Source organism: Etheostoma spectabile, chromosome 12 (genome assembly GCF_008692095.1).
Source record: "Etheostoma spectabile isolate EspeVRDwgs_2016 chromosome 12, UIUC_Espe_1.0, whole genome shotgun sequence".
Classification (NCBI taxonomy): Eukaryota; Metazoa; Chordata; class Actinopteri; order Perciformes; family Percidae; genus Etheostoma; species Etheostoma spectabile.
Window position 1 is genome coordinate 22,143,937 of NC_045744.1, and position 20,858 is coordinate 22,164,794.

General features: G+C 39.7%; 1 protein-coding gene across 6 annotated transcripts; it reads left to right on the top strand.

Moving 5' to 3' along the window:
* Window positions 1–730: 730 nt before the first annotated feature.
* cnpy1 (canopy FGF signaling regulator 1) lies at window positions 731–18,311 on the top strand. 6 transcript variants are annotated; one of them, XM_032532374.1, is made up of 6 exons: window positions 731–845; window positions 1,931–2,033; window positions 3,956–4,071; window positions 14,105–14,317; window positions 16,619–16,715; window positions 18,170–18,311. In XM_032532374.1, the coding sequence occupies exons 2-6, from the start codon at window positions 1,940–1,942 to the stop codon at window positions 18,208–18,210; spliced, it is 561 nt and encodes a 186-aa protein (XP_032388265.1). In that variant the 5' UTR covers window positions 731–845; window positions 1,931–1,939; the 3' UTR covers window positions 18,211–18,311. The 6 variants fall into 6 exon arrangements, with proteins under 6 accessions (XP_032388265.1, XP_032388268.1, XP_032388263.1 ...); XM_032532377.1 differs by having other exon boundaries at window positions 743–845; window positions 1,939–2,033; XM_032532372.1 differs by having other exon boundaries at window positions 788–1,041.
* Window positions 18,312–20,858: the final 2,547 nt, after the last annotated feature.

A 20,858-nucleotide genomic window follows, 5' to 3' on the forward strand; every position in this document is an offset into this window, starting at 1 on the left:
GATGGCAACAGCCAAAAGTCCAAACTTCACTGTTGCCGTGTCTATGCCTAAACCTCAAGAGCACACTCGTGCTAAAAAGATTAATGTTCAACAACTCTGCCAAATGTTGTGTAGCCTATACCTCACAACAGCCTACCCACTAATTGTACCCAGGTTGGATTTGTTTGGCTTTTTGTTATACATATATAACGTATATATGTATATCTATTTTCTCTCTCTCTCTCTCTCTCTCTCTCTCTCTCTATATATATATATATATATATATATATATATATATACATATATATAACATTATTTTCACACCACTGCATCATGCTGTAGCCTACATAGGACATTTTCATCTACCTGTGCAATGAAGACCTTGATGTTATAGATTACATTCAATTAGTAGCAGTGGAACCAGGTCAGATCTCCCTGTGAAGACACCATCTGGCTCCCTGTCATTGACACACACACACACACACACCACACACACACACACACACACACACACACACACACACACACACACACACACACACACACACACAGGAGAGAGGTGAGATTTTACATTTGGAAGTAGTTGCTTAAGATCATGATAAACTGATAACAGATCATATCAAGGAGAGGGTTTTGGGCATGGTCAATAAACGTTGCATTGATTGCACTGTATGGTAATAGTGATCTATTTTATGTGTTCGTAAGCACAACAACACATCAACTACATTTAGTCTGATTTCCTTATTCAACAAAGGTGTCCCGGAACACACCGTATTTGTTTGATTGGTCCGTGCTCTTCGAGCTGGAACGTGATTGGTTGACCAGGCAGACGCTTGACTGAACGTGGCTACACCACAGCCGGGCACGTAAGTCTGCTCCCCCGTCGAATAGTGGTTTTATGTTTCTCGTATCGCGCTCCTCCGTGGTTAGGGTTAAGGACATCATGGTTTATTCTGATTTAGGTCGGGAGAAACACATATAGACGGGGAAATAGTCTTTGACACAACGGCTCACTGTCAAACTGCGCAAACTCAGAAGGAACTAGGCAGAGTAAGAGGAGAAGTAAGTTGACTGTGCATTCAAGATTAAAGCAGAACTCGTCTTGTGTGGAGTAAAAGTTGTATGATGATAAAGTAGCGGAGGATGCACATTTTGGGAAAACAATTTTCACTCCACATGTTACCGCCCGTGTGTTCTCAAATATTGCAAATTGTCAAACAGCACTAGATTTTACTTTGAAAGTTACGACCGGAAACTTGTAATGTAGTATAATAAAACCAGTCAGTTGGTGATAATTCAATAAGTTGTGCTAAAATATCGGTGCGTACAGAAAACGTAGTCAATGACAGCTCATCATTGTATTCATAACACCGCTGACATTAGAGTCCGAAGGACTCCACGTCCGCTGTGAGCTCAGTGTAGAGCTCTGCTCGCCAGGTAAGACAAAGCTACCTGCTAGCTCCGATGTGTACAGTACGGGTCACCAAACCCCGCTGCGAAATCTAGCAATTTAATTTGGTTTTGCGAGCTGACCAACACTCGTTGCAGCAAAAACGAAATGAAACATATGTTACGAATTGACTTCAGCCAGGCTACAATTCGGCATGAGCCCAAATACATCAAGCAGCACAGGTTCAAATCAAGTTGAATCAGTTTACTTTTTTGTTCACCTGTCATTCCCACCTGAAGTAGAGTCACACATTGTGACTGCAGAAGGTTACGTTACCACACACACCAGGCCAGCACTGAGAGGCTCAAGAGGAGCTTATCATTATACAATTCACTTGAGCATTGATAAATGCTGATGAATTACTAATATAATATTTAACTTGAATGAAACAAAGGCTTTTGTTTGTTTTGTTTTTGTTTGTTTTTCTTAGCACTTAAATACATCTCAATGTGATGAATTAGACTTAACTGAGAATGAGCCACTGTCCGTCTGTCTTGTCAGGTCATCAATATGGCCTCGTGGATTATTCAGATGACTGTGATGTTGCTATCTGTCTTCATCGGCAGCGGCCAAGGAAAGAGAGACAAGGTGCTCTACTGCTCTGGTAAGCCAACAGTGTTCTAGCTCAACAAGAGTAACACAAGTTTCATGCAACCATGTAACTATGCCCACAAGTTTTTTTTTGTGTCAATTTATTGAACATGTCAAAAAACAAATACAAACCCAAAGTAAAACTTAAAATCAAAAAAGAAAAGAAAAATACATGACATCATTGGCAACATAAGCAACAAATAAGCAACTCAAATATTATTGTTCATAATAAGTTTCCTGCTTGCTATAGGCTGTTTATAAGCACAGATGAAGGAGACACAGGAACTATTGGTAAGTGACAAGACTAGGTTTGGGTTATGCAATCGTTTTTATATCATTTAATCGTGGTTACTTGAGATTGCGTAAAAGGTGATCCGATCGCCAGGGGGTGACAGAAGTAGGAGAGGGTGAGGCGAGTTGTGTAGCAGCACGGCAGTGAAAGGCCACCGTGGATGACTTGTAGGGCTGGGCGATGTGCAGAAAATCCAATATCACAATATTTTTGACCAAATACCTTGATATTGATACTGCAACAATATTGTAGTGTTGACTATTAGTGCTTTCAAAAACAGTTACACAATGAGATTTTGATAAATAATCCTCAGTAATGTGGATATAATGACTGAAAGTGGGTAAAGGCAAATAATGGAACAGTTACAAGAGTCTGGTAAGTTCATAAAATAACATCACTTTACTGTAATGCAGCCTTTAAAACCAGGAAAAGATATACCACTTATGCCGTATTACAATATGACGATATCCAAAATCTAAGACGATATCTAGTGTCATATCATGATATCGATATAATATCGATTGATTCAGCTCTAACAACTCAGCTCTAACGACTTGGGTTAAAGTGTAAAAGAAAAACATATACGTATGTTTGCAAATAAGTAACGTGAGTTGTGGTGTAACGTGCCAACAATGTCTCCATTCAGTAGTCTGTCCACCAGAGAGCACTGACTAGTTGATTTTGACACTGTAAAGTGTCCGACTCTCTATCTTGGTCCCACTCTACTCTATCTTGGTCACATTTGAGAGATACCTTTTTAAAAAATGCTTACATACAGTATGTGTTTATCTTTTAAAATGTATATTGGCCCATGGGGTAATATATCATTGTTGGTTGTTTTTATCTCAAGTATTGATATTGATATTGACCTCAAAAATCCAAAATCAATCTGGTTAACTTAACGTTTGTATCCCAAAGAAGCATGATACATAATTAAAAGTAGTGTCAATGTGCCCAATAAGAATGATGACTAAAAATTCAAAAAGTAAAAAAAGACATACTTGCTTTGAACTAACGTAAGTTGCATTGTAGGTGGTGATCAATGTCAACAATGTTCATCTATTGACAGACACTGTAGTTTTTTGACATGTGTTAACCAAGGTATGTCATTCTATTTATTGAACACATGTCACTGTGGAGAGTTAGTTCTGTTTAGTCACATAATTTTTTATACCTTTATTTAGATGTAGATTATACTTTATTTATCCAAGAATTTGTGTAGTAGGATGCACGCAAAAACAAACAAAACATAACACAAACAAGAGCACGAAAAAATACAAGGCAAATAGAAGAATAGACAAAAATTCAAATAAAATCCGTCAAAAAAAGAATTTTGCGTGCATGATAAGAAAACATTTGCGGTGTAGTGAGTTAAAATTAGTTATTATTAGACAGAACACCGTAGCTTTTTTATTATTACTGTAGCTTAAATACAAGTAGATTTAGTTAATCATCTAGTAGTTGTATTAGTGAAACAACACACTGTCATGTGGAGAGTTTGAGTTCTGTTAGCCCAGAAGAACCTTTATTTTCTTTTTTACACCTTGTCCATTTAATGTGTCGACTGATGTTCATTAAATTCCTGACAATGAAACGCAGCTTGTCTTCTTGTCGTCACTGGGGTTTTTACCTGTGTTTCCCAGCATGCAAGGCGATTGTGGATGAACTCAACTACTCAATCAGTCAGGTGGACCCAAAGAAAACCATCAACGTCGGCGGCTTTCGACTCAACCCCGATGGAACCATGAAAGACAAAAAGGTACAGTACACAGATGTGATGCAGTGAAGTGCCTCTTTTTAGGTTGGGTAAAACTGACTCTCTTGATTCTCCGGAAGTGAAGGACATGACTTTGGCCACTTCTTTGACTTCCTTCTTCTGACTGTATCGACTGGAACACTCTGAAGCGTATACTGCCCCCATCAGTTCTGGAAGAGGCGCAGCACCAATGCTGCTAACACTGGCATCGTCACTAACGGTGCTACTGTACTTCAAAAAAAATGGCCATCGTTTTTTGGAATCGGTAGGTATCAGTAGTATTGGTTTTCGTGACATCCTTAATCAAGATCGCGATTTTGTAACAATTTTTCGTGCAGACCTATTTGACAGAAATCTACATGCATTTGCCTGTTATTTCTGAAAATTCGATGAATAAAAATTTACACTATGCTTAAGTAAATAAAACCCCAATCAACCAAACTGTTTTGAAAATTAATATTAACATTTAAATACCACCGTTTAAATCCCCGGGAGAGTCCGACCCAGCCAGACTCTGGACGTTAAAACTGGGATTAGCGCTCCTATTCAAGATTACGTTCTGCTTTTTCAGTGCTCGTTTGGTCAATTGCTATTACATTTTTTTTTCCAATACATTTTTATTATTTTGGTGCTGGGATTTTCCTTCGTTGCTGGCTAAAACCTCTTTGGGTGACGCCACAAATTCCTCTATGCAGGAAACCCCCCCCCCCCCCGGTATGTAGTGGTTTAAGTATGAGCTGACACAGCTTCAGACTAGAGACGCACGTCCCTGTCTCCCATGTTATTGCGTTTCATTCTTGCATTGTATGAATACATTTCAATTAAAAAGTATTCTAGTAATTTCAATGATCCCAGTCATAGTTTTTGTTTCAGTTGATATGCACACACTGGGCTTGCCTCATTCAAAATAAAGCAACGCTTGTACTGTAATCAGTGATGTGGAGGTATCACTGCAGTCCTTTACTCCTCAGAGTGGATTGATTGTGTGTGTGTTTGTGTGTGTGTGTGTGTGTGTGTGTGTGCATGCGTGCGTGCGCACAGTGAGGCTATGGATTCAGGTTATTGTTCCTGGTCTAATGAGGTCACATCCCACTGGAACCTGGATATCCTCTATTGCCCAGGGACCAGGTTATCATAAGGTGTCCAGCTCTGCTATTGATTTCCTGGCCTTTTAAGTACTGACGCTTGCACACAGTAAGTCAAGAAGGCTGGACGAAAGGGCTTAAATATCTTTATTTTAAACGTGCCGCTAGGGGACTCTCAATAAAAAATTAAAAAAAACAGCCGATTCTGCTCTGTTGCTACCTCTGTTGCTGGCTTAACGGTTAAAAACAACTCTGTTCCCCCAATCTGTGTGCGTACCTTTTTAAACAGAACAGCGAGGCTTATAACAATGCAACATTTTTTATCTCTCTATGACAAAAGTATCTGAAGCTTTTGAACACCAGCCCTTATGGCGGTTACTCCCCATGATAGATACTGCTCTAAGTCATCCAAATCTAAAGTGTCCATCATGGGGCTATTAATGCTGCTATCTGTGTCATTCTCGGCTTCTCATTATGCAGTTGTCTAAAGGTGGATTCATTTGGATATGAATGCTAATTACTCTTCTTGTGCCCCCAGTGGGTCCTTCTTGGATTTCATTTAATTTCCCCCCCCCCAAGCTCGCTCTCTCTCTCGCGCGCTATCTCTCTCTCTCTCTCTCGTGCGTGCGTGCGTGTTGCTCAGTGGTGTGTTTTGCCTCCAACGTAATAACCATTGCCGCGCTGCCTGGAAGGAGACGTTGGGAGCAATAAAACACCAAAACACCGTGCGTGTGTGTGTCATTTTACAGAAAATAATTCAAGTAAACACACACAGGCAACGGTCACGCTAACAAGCTCACAGTATTGATGCTTATGTTGTGTATTTAAAAGGATAGTTTGAAACTGGTCTGCTGATCTACTCAGGCAAAGCCCCCCTCCCACTCGTCCTTTTTAAGTTAATAGTATGACATTTAGGCTGTAAACATGTTTAAAGGTTCAGTGTGTAACATTTTTAGTACATTATCAAAATCTGAATTGCCCGTTCACAAACTTGTAATTTTTTATGAATATTGACCACCACCATTAATTCCAAGTATTCCCTTTGGCTTGAAATTTCACATTTGCATTTGCATGAACTGGGGTAGATGCTCCATATTCATGCGCCATCTTGAAATAGGTTAGCTGGTAAAGGACATACAGCATACACTGCTCCGCCTTTTCGCTGTCACATGATAAACTCACAGCTGCTGCTAATGGGTATCGTCACTTTCCGGCCACGGCAAGTTTGAAGAAGGAAACATGGCTAACATCAATAAGACAGTTTGTAGTACTCACCAAATCTTTACATAGAATTTCGCAATTATTAAAAATTAAACGAATGGACCTGGTCGCCGGACGTAAAGCTGAATGAAGATTTGGATGACATCTTGGCTTTTTGAAGGGTGAAGGCTACCGTAACCGCACGGACTTTGAACTGCGTGCAGCGAGAGAGTTGATTGCTAGATGGGAGAAATTCCCATACATTGGACCTTTTAAACAGTTTTTGAATTGCTAAACAACAGTGGATACAACTGGGGCTACATGTGCAAAACTCTGACGACAGTCTGCACTACCAACAGTCACCTGAGCTAAACAGTTCACATCAGCTGCAAAACTCATTCCAAGCAACACAACTCCTAACACACATCGCTAAACAGGCTCAGTGCAGACACACACTATGACCAACCCTCACTGAGATAACACACACTGTCACTCAGAACACACAGAGTAAAAACACTATAGCATCAAACACCAGTACAGAAAATACAAACTTTCTCATCTTTACTGTTTGTACACTTTGAGTGACTTCACACTAGTCAATAGTTTATTTAAAGAAAAGATACCAATTTTCACGTAAGGTAAACAAGAAGCAGTTTGCTTCAAAGTAGTATTTTGTCTCTAGTAATTTATGGAATTACTGGGAAAATAAACTAAAGGTACATATAGTAACAAAGAATAATGTGACTGATCCTCTCTCAGCATCAGGCAGCTAGCTGTCTTCATCACAGTGGATGTCTGCATCATCTCTAAATACTAATGAATGGGCGGTTTCCACTGCTGTAAGAAACTAGTTTTCCCATAGTAAAGGTAGTGTATTTCACACTTAGTTTTTTTATAGAGATGTATGTAACCTCAGACATCTTACGTATATGTTCACTAACTAGTCTAAAACAAGACACCTGCTTAGGCTTTCAGCTAAAATTACAACCAGCAGTGTTTGATAGGCCCCAGACTGAAATCTCTTCTGTTTTTAATGGATGGTTAACAGTTAATTTAAACGCAGTGCTGTAAACCCACAGTGTTGGGCAGGTTGTGGTTAAACCATGGGCTAAGTGTGTAGAGATTTGAAAACTGTGTTCAAGCAATGAAAAACTGCTGCTGTGCAGACTACAGTTAGAGTTTTGCACATGTGACTCCAGTTGTGCCCACTGTTGTTTAGCAGTCAGAAAATCCTGTAACGTTGGGGTCTTTGGGGATTGACTCCCTTTTCGAGCCAGCCTCAAGTGCCCACTCGGTGAACTGCAGTTTTTGCACTTTCTTGTTGGTCCCTCTCGTTGTATGGTGTGAGACATGGCCCACACAAAGACATCACACCACATACTACTTCTGGAGCTGGGATTTTACACTGTCTATGACCTGACGAGACTTATTCTCAAAGGGTTTCAGTGGACTGGGGGAGGAATTGGCTTGGTAACTTCATGCAGTACAAGAAGGCCCAAACAAGACCTTTTTGAGGTTAACCCTGACTGTCATTCGCTAGATTTTGTGACAAGATGAATGAGTGTTTTTATATATAACTACGCAGCAGGTAATACAACTCTCACACACTCTCTAACCATGACAGACTTGAGTCCTGACTTGGACTCTAGCTCAAAGACCTGTGATCATATCTGTTATGTAATACGTAACTAAACCAAACTTGACTTCTTTTTGGGCTTTTTCATGGACAGACACCCTGGTTTATATATCTAACATTGGAGGATTCTTCTTTCTATGTATTACTACAACCCAGATCAGCTTTTCTGGTGAAAAGAGTTTGGGTTGTCATGCTGTAGTCACCAGGCCAGGATAGTGTGGTTCCTCCAGAGATGAGCTCCTCCTCTGCCCTTAGCTGACACGAACCTCCACCTGTTGCATTGTTTGGTCAATCAAATGTTACTGAGCCACAGAAGAAGCCAAACCTTGATCCCATGCCCTCCCGCCTCCCTCCTTTTCAGCAGCTTTTGACCTAGTGTGAATCGGAGAGGGAGGGATGTCACAGCTTAGATGCCATCAGTGAGGAGGATTTGCAGGTTTTAAGTCTCTGCTCTTTGGCCTCCTCACAGTAGGACTTCCTGGGGGCATGGGGCTGCTCTGTGGCACAAAAGTTAAACCTGCCTGCTCCAACAATGCCACATTTATGGCCTCCAAAGACATTGAACTTAGTTGGAGCGGTGAGCTGATCTCATAGTGACCGGTGGGAAGTCATGCATTGAGAATGAGAGGATGCACAATGACACGCTGACACAGTGACACATAATATCATGGCACAGAAATGCAGTTTAACTGATTTTTTTTTAATTTTTTTATTTTTTTAATGCAGAGAGGTTTTGGTATTTTCTCTCTGCTGGGTTAGAGAGAGAGAAAGAGAGAGAGAGAGAGAGAGAGAGAGGACCTTCAACAGGCCCCTGCATCAAACTTTCAGCTACCAGCATGCCCCATTTCCATTTCCTGTTTGTTAAATCTGTGAACAGAAATGTATTAAAGGTTTTTAAAGGCAGATATGTCCTGGAACTGTTTCTCTGTGGGGATCCTGTAAGGGATCATGTCATTGTTACTACATAGTGTAAACCCTCCAAAGTGCAAAAGAATCCACGACCAACACTAGGGTTGGGCATCGTTTGGGTTGTTTCCCATTACCAGGGATAGACGATACTTTAAAAACGATGCCGGTGCCTGAACCGGGAAAAAATAAGAGCACAAATTAATGTTTGGTGACATTAAAAAACGGCTCGTTTATTGCTAAAGCCATATGGTCAAATTCAAACAATTTATTTTAAATGTATTTACTATAACTTATAACAATTACTTATTTCACCAGTCAGTTGCTGTTAGTTGACAAAATGAAAAAACACTAAATTGCAGAAGGGTATTTTACCATAACTTTGAATGCACCATGAGCGTACAAGTTGCAATTTAACGCACCATTAAGCCCCATCGGTGTTGTTTCTCCGACAACTACGACAGCGACAGTGGCCATGGTGCAGCTAGTCTCCTCTGTGTCTTTAGCTGTAGACTGTTTTATTCCCACTGTTGGAGTCCTTTCCAGCCACATACAGCCACAATGTTGGACCGTTTTAGCTTTCAGCATTTAAACCGTGTTTAAGACAGCCAACGCTAAGCTAATGCTGCTAGTGTAATGTCAAATAGCGTCACGTGCAGTGATGCTTCTGTTGCGTTTAACGTCCACCGGAGTGCAGAGCAGGTATGTAAGTGGCACGGCACAGAAATTTGTCATTCGGTCCGGTAGGTACCGAGTTTTGGTATCAAACCCTAACCAACAACCAACCAATGTGTGGTTTGAGGGGAGTTACAAGCTGTAACTATTTCTTGACGAGCTAACCGTGTATCCATTCACCCATTCCACTGTAGTCTCCAGCTATTGTGTAGGTAGCCAGATACGGTTGGTGGGTACAGGTTTTGGTTTTGATCTCTGCACAGGCACAATGATACCAACCTGGCAACCTCACTGTGATGAGAAGGCGTCAGGAAGCTGCACACAGGCGATGGAGGGGGTCCAGAAATAGTTCCAGCAAAAAGAAATTGTGAACAAATCCACCAGTATAAACAAGATTCTCCATGTTAGCTTTAGAAGTCTTTCTAGGTGTATTTTTGAACTTGGGAGGGTGAAAATTACATTATGATATTGGATTAGATTTCGCGATTTGCAGAATTTTGCGTAGCTTCTAGCTATATCTCTTCTAGCAACAACCCTGAATTGATATTTAAATTCTCATCAAACTAAAAAACAAAAAAACAGCTAAGGTTATTTTTAATAATAAGGTCAATTTTAATTTTAAGCACTGTGCCAGGCATCACCTGTTCTCCATCCTCCATCTTTCAAATCTGCAAACATGAACCAGCTCTAGGCTATGGTTTAATGCTATTCCAAGGGCGCATATCATTTACAGTCAGAATTGCCATTGCTAATTACAAATCTCTTCAATATATCTCTTGTGCCATAATTAAGTGATATTATTATCATCATCAAACCTTTTATCGCGGACATTCTCATTTGCTAATCCCTGCCTTTAAATGGCATAATGGTTAGAAATGACATTTCAGCTTCTCCTTCCACTTGCCGCTTTGATGACAATATCATTATTATTATTAATTTATGGGTCTTCATTGGTCCATAACACCAGGACAATGAAATTGAAAGGCCCCTGTCCACAGCGGTGCAATAATGGCTCCCTATCCAATGGGAATTGAATGGAGGATAGCATCCCTGAGAAGCCTATTCTCTGGCCCAACCGGTCTCTTCCCCCCCCCACCACCACCGCCCCCCAGCCCCATTCTTCAAACAACACTGTGACTGACAGCTCCCTTTCACAAGACTCGGACTGGCAAGGAAGGGGTTTAATTCCAAACCATTTTGCAGCATGGCATGATAAAGACTCAGTCCCAAGCACGGGCTGAGATGGACCGACGTGGTTTTATTGTCGGCCATGAGAGTTGTCCCTTCTTTTTTTTTTTTAATGGTGTTTGGATGGAATTGAGGATTCAGTTTGAGTTTAGATTTCCAAATCCGTTTTTTATCAAATTCACATACATGATGAGAAAAGACTCTTTTGAGCAGTTATGCAATGTTCAACAGTTCTTGTCAATAAGAATACAACCCAAGATTTGATCTGCTTTTTTAAGCAGAAGGAGGACTATTAGCTTTCAGCCCCACTACATGTACCTGACAGATCTAGTCCTAGCTGTCTTCATATTAAAATGCAAACTGTAAATCATAGTGTGGTCTAGACCTACTCTATAATCTGTAGAGTGGCCCGAGATATCGTTACGATTTGAAACTATAATAAAATTGAATTGAACTGAATAAAAATGATGCATTGTTATGAATGAAGAATGAACAACACTATATTAAGTATTTGAAATTCGCTTCAGCCTGACCAACTGCAACATGTAAGTGATACTTACGCAATGACGCATCAATAATAATAATCATGTAATACATCACCATATAAATCCCTGAAATGGGTCATTTCCATTTGAGTACTTATTACAGTTATAAGTACATTTTTGTTGGACAGTTTTTATTTTTCATTTTAAATGCAGGACTTTCATTTATAATGAAGTACTTTTACACAAGTAGACATAACTCATGGCATGAAAGACTCAGTCAACAATGAAATGAGATGAAAAGAAAACATGTTACACTCACAAGAGGTTATTAGTTGTAGTTTGTTTATTATGTATGTGTGTGTGTGTGTATATATATATATATATATATATATATATATATATATATATATATATATATGTATATATCTTCTAAATTAAAAATTTAAAAAACTACCAAATCGATCTAGTTAAAAAAATCTTTCATTGTCGTTGCCTCATCCATCAAATCTGACGCTTAAGCCAATTTCCAAAGCCTTCAAATGATTTGAGGCTGTAATCCTACCCATCATAATAGCTGATGAAGCATATTTTAATGTATATTTAAGATCTGTCCCATAATAAAAATGAATAATAAGTCAATGGGAAGACCCAAATAATCAACAACTCCCAAAACTCAACAGAATAGAATTCAAATGACATTTTTATTAGTTTTGGGCCAAATTTCTTGATATCAAGTACAACCGTTAATTTAAAGATACGTTTTGGATCATGGCAACTGAAGTTTTACACTATAAACGTCATTAATAATTAATAATATGAATTTTAAAGTAATAAATAATGGCCACTAAGCCATCTCCATGACAAATGAATATACTCCATCTGCTGATGAAGCCCATACGATATTATTAAAAGCTAGTAAGCAGACCTTGAGGAAAGATGATTAAGTCCTATGTTTGTAGAGGTGAGAAGAGTGGTCCATTGACAGAAAATAGATCAACAACAATTTGTGCAAAAACATGTGCAAAAATTGCAGAAACTTTCCTGGTTCCAGCCTCTCTGATGGGCTGATCTGTGGAAACTGAAAATCTCTGGGTTTGTGAATGCTGGTACAACGATACGAGACATTTTGCTCATTTGTTAAACCAAATGATTAATTTATTGATCGAGAAAGTCATGGGCACATCAGTAGATAGTGAAAACAATCAGCCCCACTCATATCTATCCCCAAACGACTAGACATTATCACTCATTTCCCTCACTCAGTGGATGAAATGTCACCACTGGTGTCAAAGTCATCACAAGCAGATTTTGATTGATAGGTGAACCTCATCGTCATTGGCCTGCGTGACCTACATCCCTCGGTGCTCGCCCTCCAACCTTTGGCCCCGTGCTGTAACACATTCTGTTGACCGGCCAACTTCCTTCCTTCCTTCCTCCTCAGCACAACAGTGTTGTCAAGCTCAAGGGATCCTGTGCTGAATGAATCCAAAGTTAAATAGGTGGGAGGGATTAGTGAACGGGGTTTGACTCTTTTTTTTTTTTTTTTTACTATGATGGAGCAGAGGAAGAGGCAGAAAAACTGAGAACGCAAAGGAAGGAACACAGATGGCGGAGAGGCCCTTTGTCACTTTGTGACATCTTGGAGTGTGTGTGTGTGTGTGTGTGTGTGTGTGTGTGTGTGTGTGGGGTGTGTGTGGGTGTGTGTGTGTGTAATGTAATCAGTGGGCTTGGCCCGGAAGGGAACACAGCCAATTCTGAAAAGAGACAAAAGGGGTCAGGGAATAATATATCTACATTGTTACAAAATCCAGTTCATCTGCAAGATGCCCTCCAACCCCTCCCCTCTTCCTCTCTTCTGTCGCACCCCCGTAGCCCTCCTCCTCCCCCCACACCCACCCTGCCACCTTTTGACCAAAGAAGACAAGGAAGATTTCCTCCTTTGATCATTGGAGGGTGTAGGGGGGGGATGAATGGACCAAAAAAAAAAAGATATAGCAGCAGAAGCAGTGCAGGAGCTGAGAAAATGAGCTGTTTACCCTGCACTTGGCTTCCGTTGAGGCCTCCTGCTTCTCCCCATCTCCTCCACTGACCCCGCCCTTCTCAGGAAACCAAGCCCTCCCGTTTGCTTATTCCAACCATGCTTAGAGGTGTAAAGAGCACCCCCCCCCACTTTGCCCCTTTCACCGCCCCATCCTCATCCCCCGGGCGTCACCCTTGTCACCCAATCTCCTTCCGGGGAATGGTGGGAGCAGGGCGCTGCACCTGTCTTGACCCGTCTAGACACCACCGCCTTGCTGTTTTGTCCAAGAAAGGGGGGGGGGGGGGGGGTGATGGTGGAGTTTAGATGGAGAGGTGGGGAGGCTATGCGGGCAGGTTAAAAGTCAGAGTTGGAGGTTGAGGTTTGTTAGTGAGGATGGAGAAAACACAGCGGAAACAAGAGGTCACCCAGCTGACCCGCGCTGAGCCCTGTAGTGGAGCACAGCTGACACCGGGGCAGCCCACACTCTGAGGACTGTCAACACCAGACTGGTTTAGAAAGACTTTTGTTTTCCTCAGCATCAGCTAACCATTTTGTGCCATGGCAGTGACCCAGGAGTCATTTCATAAGTGTATTTTGACTTTTTTTTAGGTTAGGCTTTATTTAACTTTGACCATATTTCCAGTTTGGTCTATGTGTGTTTACCCAGCTTTCAGAGGCCTGTGTTTGAGTTAGAATAGGAACCAGTGGGAGAGTGAGAGGAATGTCATGTGACCAAAGATCCAGGCCCGGCCAGAACCCAGAACGTCCGTGCACTCACACTACCAAACCGCTCAAAGTCTGGTCTCCATGTCCCCCCCCCGTCTCTCCGTGGTGTGATCAGGTACCGCTCGCTCGCTCTGAGACTCACCTCAGCGAGCTCCTGGACGGGGTGTGTAACAGCATGAGCGACTACGCCCTCCATGTGGACCCCGACACCCAGCACAAACAGTACTTGAGGTTTGCTCCCAGGAGTAGCGGGGCCACCGGGGACTTCCCCGACTTTAACAATTTCCAGTTCGACGGACCTGAGGCATCCAACTCCATGAAATTCGCAGTGAGTAAAAAGTTGCATAGTTAAACTGTAATATAAAGTGTATTTGTGCTAGAGCTCTAATCTATAATCATAGCTGTGTTATAAGGTCGGAGGCATAAGATCAGGACAGGTTGACACCAGCTTTATAAAGTTGTTGCTAGGTTCTTAGTAACCAGCTACCTTCAAACTACTCATTAGCTAAATTGGGTTGTTCCGTTAAGATTGAAGGAACGTCTTTGTTGTGGAGACCCTGTGTGAATTGGTTGCTAGGAAACATTTATGCACTGTCCAATCAGAAGAAATCAATGGTGTAAACAGGAAGTGCAAGGCAGTTGTAATGCAAATGCAAAACATCCAAATATATAGTTGTTTATAATTTTAGAAGGCCAAACTATTTAATTAACTCAACTGCCAATCAATTCTAAATGTAGGAATGATTTTATTTGTATATATATATATATATATATGTATATATATATATATATATATATATATATATATATATATACATGTATATGTGTATATATATATATATTATATATATATTATATATATATATATATATACATGTTATGTATATGTAATAATATATATATATACTATATATATATATATAGTATATATATATATATTATATTATATATACATGTATATTATATGTATATATATATATATATATATATATATATGTATATGTATATTATATATATATATATATGTGTGTGAAATACACAGTCTGTGTGTGTGTCTTATATAGTTAATTTATGTCAGGTACCAAACTTAATTTTAGACTTATAGAAAATCTCAAAAAGGGGAAATAATTGTTTAACATAGAACTATTAAAACAACACATATCTAAAAAAATTAGAACTCAAAAAATGTAACATATACTTAAATTAAAAAAAAAACAAATACAGTACATACTGTATTTTTTGCTTTCAAGTCTCTGGGAGTCTTTACCGTTGCATTGCCCACATTTCCGTTCCCACGTGTTGCCGTATAACCTCCTTTACTTTTTAATCTAAATGTAACTGTTTTCAGCAAGCCGATTGGTTCACTCAACAGGTCCACCTGATGTTAGTGGGTTGAGAGAAGTTTATTAGTTTGTGTGGGGCAACCTGTTTGAATTTGGTGACGTGTGAGTGTTCACCTCACAGGAGTGACTAAAGTGTTATTTCTGAATGAGACAAAAATGTGGATTCTGTTTCCTGTTGCTACATAACACACCGATGGTTTTCACTGTGATAACATGTTACAATAACTCATCCAAAGCTGTTCTCCTTCAGAATGACTCGAGTACAACTTGTGTTTTTTGTGGCGATTCATTCAGATATTGCTGTCAAGTTAACAGCAGAAAGCAGTTTTAATTCTTTTGTCCATTCTGTATGTGACAGGGTCGACATAACGTCCTTTTCCATTGGAATACATGCACCGTCTGTAAGGCCAGGTCCTTCTTACCTCTTCAAATTAAAACAATTTTTGATTAAAATAGATCCTGTTTGGATTAGGACCGTTCAGTGAATTTGATAAAGGTTCTTCATGCAAGAAGAAAAAGTGAAGTACAAAGGAACAGAACCACCTCAAAGGCTTTAATTTTTCCTTTTATAATCTTAATTTGGGTTATCTGGATGCTTGAGATTTATGTCCATATGTAGTTTGCCAAACCACACGTTCTGTAGAGCTGGTTATTGCAGACAGACCAGGAAATTACCACCGTTTTCAAAGCCCAAGCTAACTTAATGAGCTTGAGCTAGATTCAAAATGGGAGCTCCGTGTGCTTTGTTTAGGATTCAGGATTTACTCAACTTGAACCTGAACTTGCTGCTCACGTCATTTAATACATAGAAGGTTAAAAAAAAACGTTGCTTTTACACATTGCAAGTCAGGTGGCTGCTTTTTTTTTGTGCAGGTTTTTCAAAATCATAAATCCAGATTATTTCCGGGACTACTTGCTTCAAATCAATGAAATAATAGTGGAGGCAGAAGTACCATCAGGCTGAAGTAAAGTATGATGATCCCAGTGAATCTGAGGCGTTATGCTTTAGCGGCGTGACCACGGAGTTGTCAAAATGGCCGAACAGTTTGGCAAACAGAAGGGAAAACATGGCCACCGCCCTACAAACGGCGTGACTGCCATTGTGCGAATAAGACACACTGTGTGTGTGTGTGTGTGTGTGTGTGTGTGTGTGTGTTGTGTGGTGTGTGTGTGTGTGTTGTGTGTGTGTGTGTGTGTGTGTGTGTGTGGTGTGTGTGTGTGTGTGTGTGTGTGCGTGCGCTTCGTTTCCCTCAGGCCAAGTGTTTCTCTTGTGTTTTTCCTCTCAGTGTGAAGCCGTGGTCGAGGAGCTGGAGGATGAGATCATCTCTCTGTTCAGCCAGGACGGAGAGCGTGTGCACGAGGAGTTATGCAACAGAGTCTCAGGTACCACCGCTTCTCCACACAGATATGATGCAGCTCTTTGGTTTTTACGTTCATTCCCCCCCCCCCTCCTCCCCTCCCCCTCACACAGGATATCTGTCACGCCTCACATCCACTGGAATGGAACGGTTTCTTTCTTGGATTTGAGTCGTTTTTGGAAAGTGACCTTACGTACTTTCTTGTAGAAAAACACATTTGAAATCTGGTGTGCTTGTTTCTGCGTTTCCCTTTGCTACGACACACGAGGGTGACTTTGTACGACGTTCCCATCATTAGTCCATTTAACCCTCGTGATGTCCTGGGGTCATATTTCACCCCTTTTTAAAATGTCTTTATCTGAAATATGGGTTTCTTTTTAACCAAACTACCCCAAAATAACATCCCTACAACGCGCTTCGCAGGTAAAAGTAATGAACACTACTTCCATCGGATTTGGAGTTTTGTTTTATTCAATTTTTTAGCATTTGAAGAAAAAAAAATAAAAAATTTCAAATCAGTATCCTGACAAAACTTTGACATACACAAGTCTGTGATTATTCCTCTAATATTAGTATAATGAATTAGTAATTTCTATGAGGATAAAATAGGTAAAATTTCCTATACGAGGTTAATTGATCATGAATTTTAAAAGGTATTGATAATAAGTTGGTGTTAGTGGTGTATATACTGGTGGTAGTGAAAAAAAGCAACACAAACATTTTAAAAAGTGCACAAAAAATGGTCAAAAATGCGGGAAAAAGTGTCAAAATCATTGAAAAAAAGCTTCAGAAAAGTATTAATTTAGTATTTGGACCCTAGAGGACAACAAGAGCACGGTCAGCGGGGAGACAACACGAGGGTTAATCTTTTATATGGCTCATAGCTTCCGCAGCCTTATTGTCGCTGCTGGGCAGACACCTTGGATCTCCATATGTCGTCATTTACATTTTTTTCTTTTTTTCTTTTTTTTTTATAAATCAATGTTTGGTCACCCTTTACGTCTGTCTGTTTTTGTTTTTAATGATTAAACAGTGACGACGGGATTTTGTGTGCGAAAAATAGCTCAATTAAAATGCTTTTGTTCAAATTTTTTCATTTTCTTTTTTCCTTTCCTTAAAAAAAGCAACGATTTTGAACATATAAGGTTTTTGCCCGACAGCGGCGTTACGTAACAGCAATGGTGACAGGGAGGCCATTTGTGAGAATCTGAATCAGCTGAAAGAAAATAATTATATATAATTATCCCGAGACATTTCTATAGCATAGAAACAAACTGCACAAAAACTCAAACTGTCCACTTTTCCAAAATTGTCATGACAACTCCAGCTGATAAAATCTTTTATGTTTTTTTTGTGTCATAAATCAACATAACACAACGTAGCAACGTAATACAAGATCTTCATTCATCTACTATTTACAAGTCATTGACCTAATCTCTCTTGCTCATGTATTTTTTTTCTTTCTGTTTTGGATTTCAGACTACTGTAAAGGCAGCAGTCACACAAACGAGGAGTTATAGTGCTTTAGGTTTTCAGTGGACGAAGGTGGGAGCAGCTCTGTTGCAGAGATTACAGAAAGGGGGCCTGTAACAAATAATTGACAATCTTTTTTTTTTCCCCACAAAAAAAATAAAAAGAACTGATCTCGAGAAACCATTTTGTGCACGCTGGTTTTTTTTGTCTGAGGCTTGAAATCGATGCTCCTGCACGCCGCTCGCTGACGTCAGACCGGAGGATTGTGTTGTCAGCTGCTGCTTCGTATTGGTTTTCTGAACGGGGACCGCAAACCGGGCACGTTCGTCAAACAATGGCTGGGGTTTTGGGCTGTGTTTGCATGCAGGGGGAACTGAAAGCTTCGAGCTGCAAGAAAAATAGAAATTAGAGATTAGAAATTAGAGCATTCTACGTAGTGTTGCATCCATTTCTCAAGCTAACATGTCCCAACCATAGACTGTTAATACAGTCTTAAGGTGGTTCCAGCTAGGGCTGCACCATATGAGGGAAATCTACAATAACGTTGTTAAATATCGCGATAACGACATTACTTGCAATAAATAAACCAATATTAGAGTCCTCAGTTCTCCTGCTTTCAGTAGTCTGCTAAAATACAACAAATTGCTTTTTGAATTTCACACAAATGAAAGGAAGTCATTTCCAGTTATTGAACAAACAAACATTAATATGAATATAAAAGGCACCACTAAAGAAGAATGACAGTCATATTTTAATGTGCCGTTTTCTTTCAACCAACACAGTGTCTTTGGCGATATGTCGCAGCCTTTTCGCGATGAGTTTATTGCAACAGTTGATATCCCGATGATGATTAAAAACACAAAACAATACATTGTGCAGCCCTAGTTCCTGCTTGTCTAAAGGTTCTACTTGTCTCTGTTTTAATTCACAAGACGAGACATTTGTGACAGGCTCTTCTCTAAACTTATCAGTATTTCTTGCCATATTTCTACTCCATACAAATTCATTCGTGTTAAGAAAAGTTATAAAAAGAAATAATATAAATAGTAATATAGCCCTTGCTCATGCAAGGTCTGAGCCTCATTTTTGGATGCAAAATCATAAGCTACTGTATGTGTGGCTGTATAAATGTTTATGATGAGATACACATACAGGGACAAAAATCCAGAAACCCAAAAGCTTCATGCTGCGTACAGGGAGCTGCAGCTGTCTGTAAATACACAGGTTTCAAATAGTCGAGTGTCTTCTCACACAAACTAGCAGGTGGACGGACTGGAGCAAAGAGCAGAAGAATCCATTGTCTGATTGGACCAGATACAGCAGCAGCTGGGTGATGATTGGCCAGAACACTGTGCATTGATATGCTAAAGGGTGCACGTTCCACGGGGAAGCATGTCGGGAGACAGAGACCGGGTCATACTGAAGCTCCTCTCAATATATCCAAATGTTTTCAGACAGTTTCTGTACTCGTCTGCGTTTTAAAGGTTGGTGTAGCGTTGATGAGATTAGGTCAAGGCTGATGGAAACAGGTTTTGGATTGAGGGTGTATTCCATTCTGCTCACTCTTTCATGAGGTGAGGTTTTTGAATTTAACTAAATTACATTAACTAAGTACACACTCAAGTACTGTACTTAAGTGCACATTTGAGGTACTCTTACTTTTTGTAATTTTTGTTTTTTTTGCTACTTTCTACTTTTACATTTCCGAGGGAAATAATTTACTTTTTACTCCACTACACTACATTCACTACATCGGTAGCACTTTACACTCCACCGCGGGAATAAGATGGTAATAGTGGGGTAACAGTGTGATAATAAAGAGGGAATAACATGAAACAACCAAAGTAATAACTTTGGTTGTTACATCACGGTAATAAGGTGATAAGAAGGTAACAGATGTAATAACATTAATATAGGCTACTGTCTGCGTAGTACCTTCCAAATTAGATAAAACGTATTGGAATTTAAAATTATAATTACCTAATGATGAAATTTATCCACCCTTTATGTTCCAAATATTTTCAAGGTAATACTTTACAAATTATGTGTTTTATCTTGTGACTTCTTAAACATGTCTGGTATTTTCTGTGTAATAACCATGAATCAGTGGTGCAAAATGCAAAACTACCTCTTTTAATTTTATTACATGGTAATATTACAATAACAGAGGTGTAGAGATTACCTAGTAATTGCTTCTGGTAGTGTCCAGGTAATCTCTTTACCTGTTATTCTAAAATTACCATGAAATGCGTCTTGTCGTAACCCTGTGCAACCTGACCAGCAGCTGAACACCTTCCACCATCACGCCCTGGAGACTGGGATCATCAAAACTCACTTTATTTGAATTCCAGTCGTGCAAGTAAAAAAATCTTCTACTTGCCCGAAGTGAAGTTTTACTGGCCCCTGTAAAAAGAAATCCGAGAAAAGAAGTTGAAAAAAACAAAAAAAACAAAAAAAGTCAGAAATACTGAAATGTTGAAAGCATCCAACGTGTAGCAAAAATGTTGAAAGAAAAAAAAAAAAAAAAAAAACACGTTTAAAGCATCAAGCGCCAACTCAATTTTTAAATTGGCCAACGGCACATTCAAATCAATTGATTATGATACGATGATGCCCTACCGGGCAACCAGGTTGTCATATTTACTTGTCCTAAGTGTCGTTTTGCTGGCCCTGGGCCATCAGGCAACCCTAATTG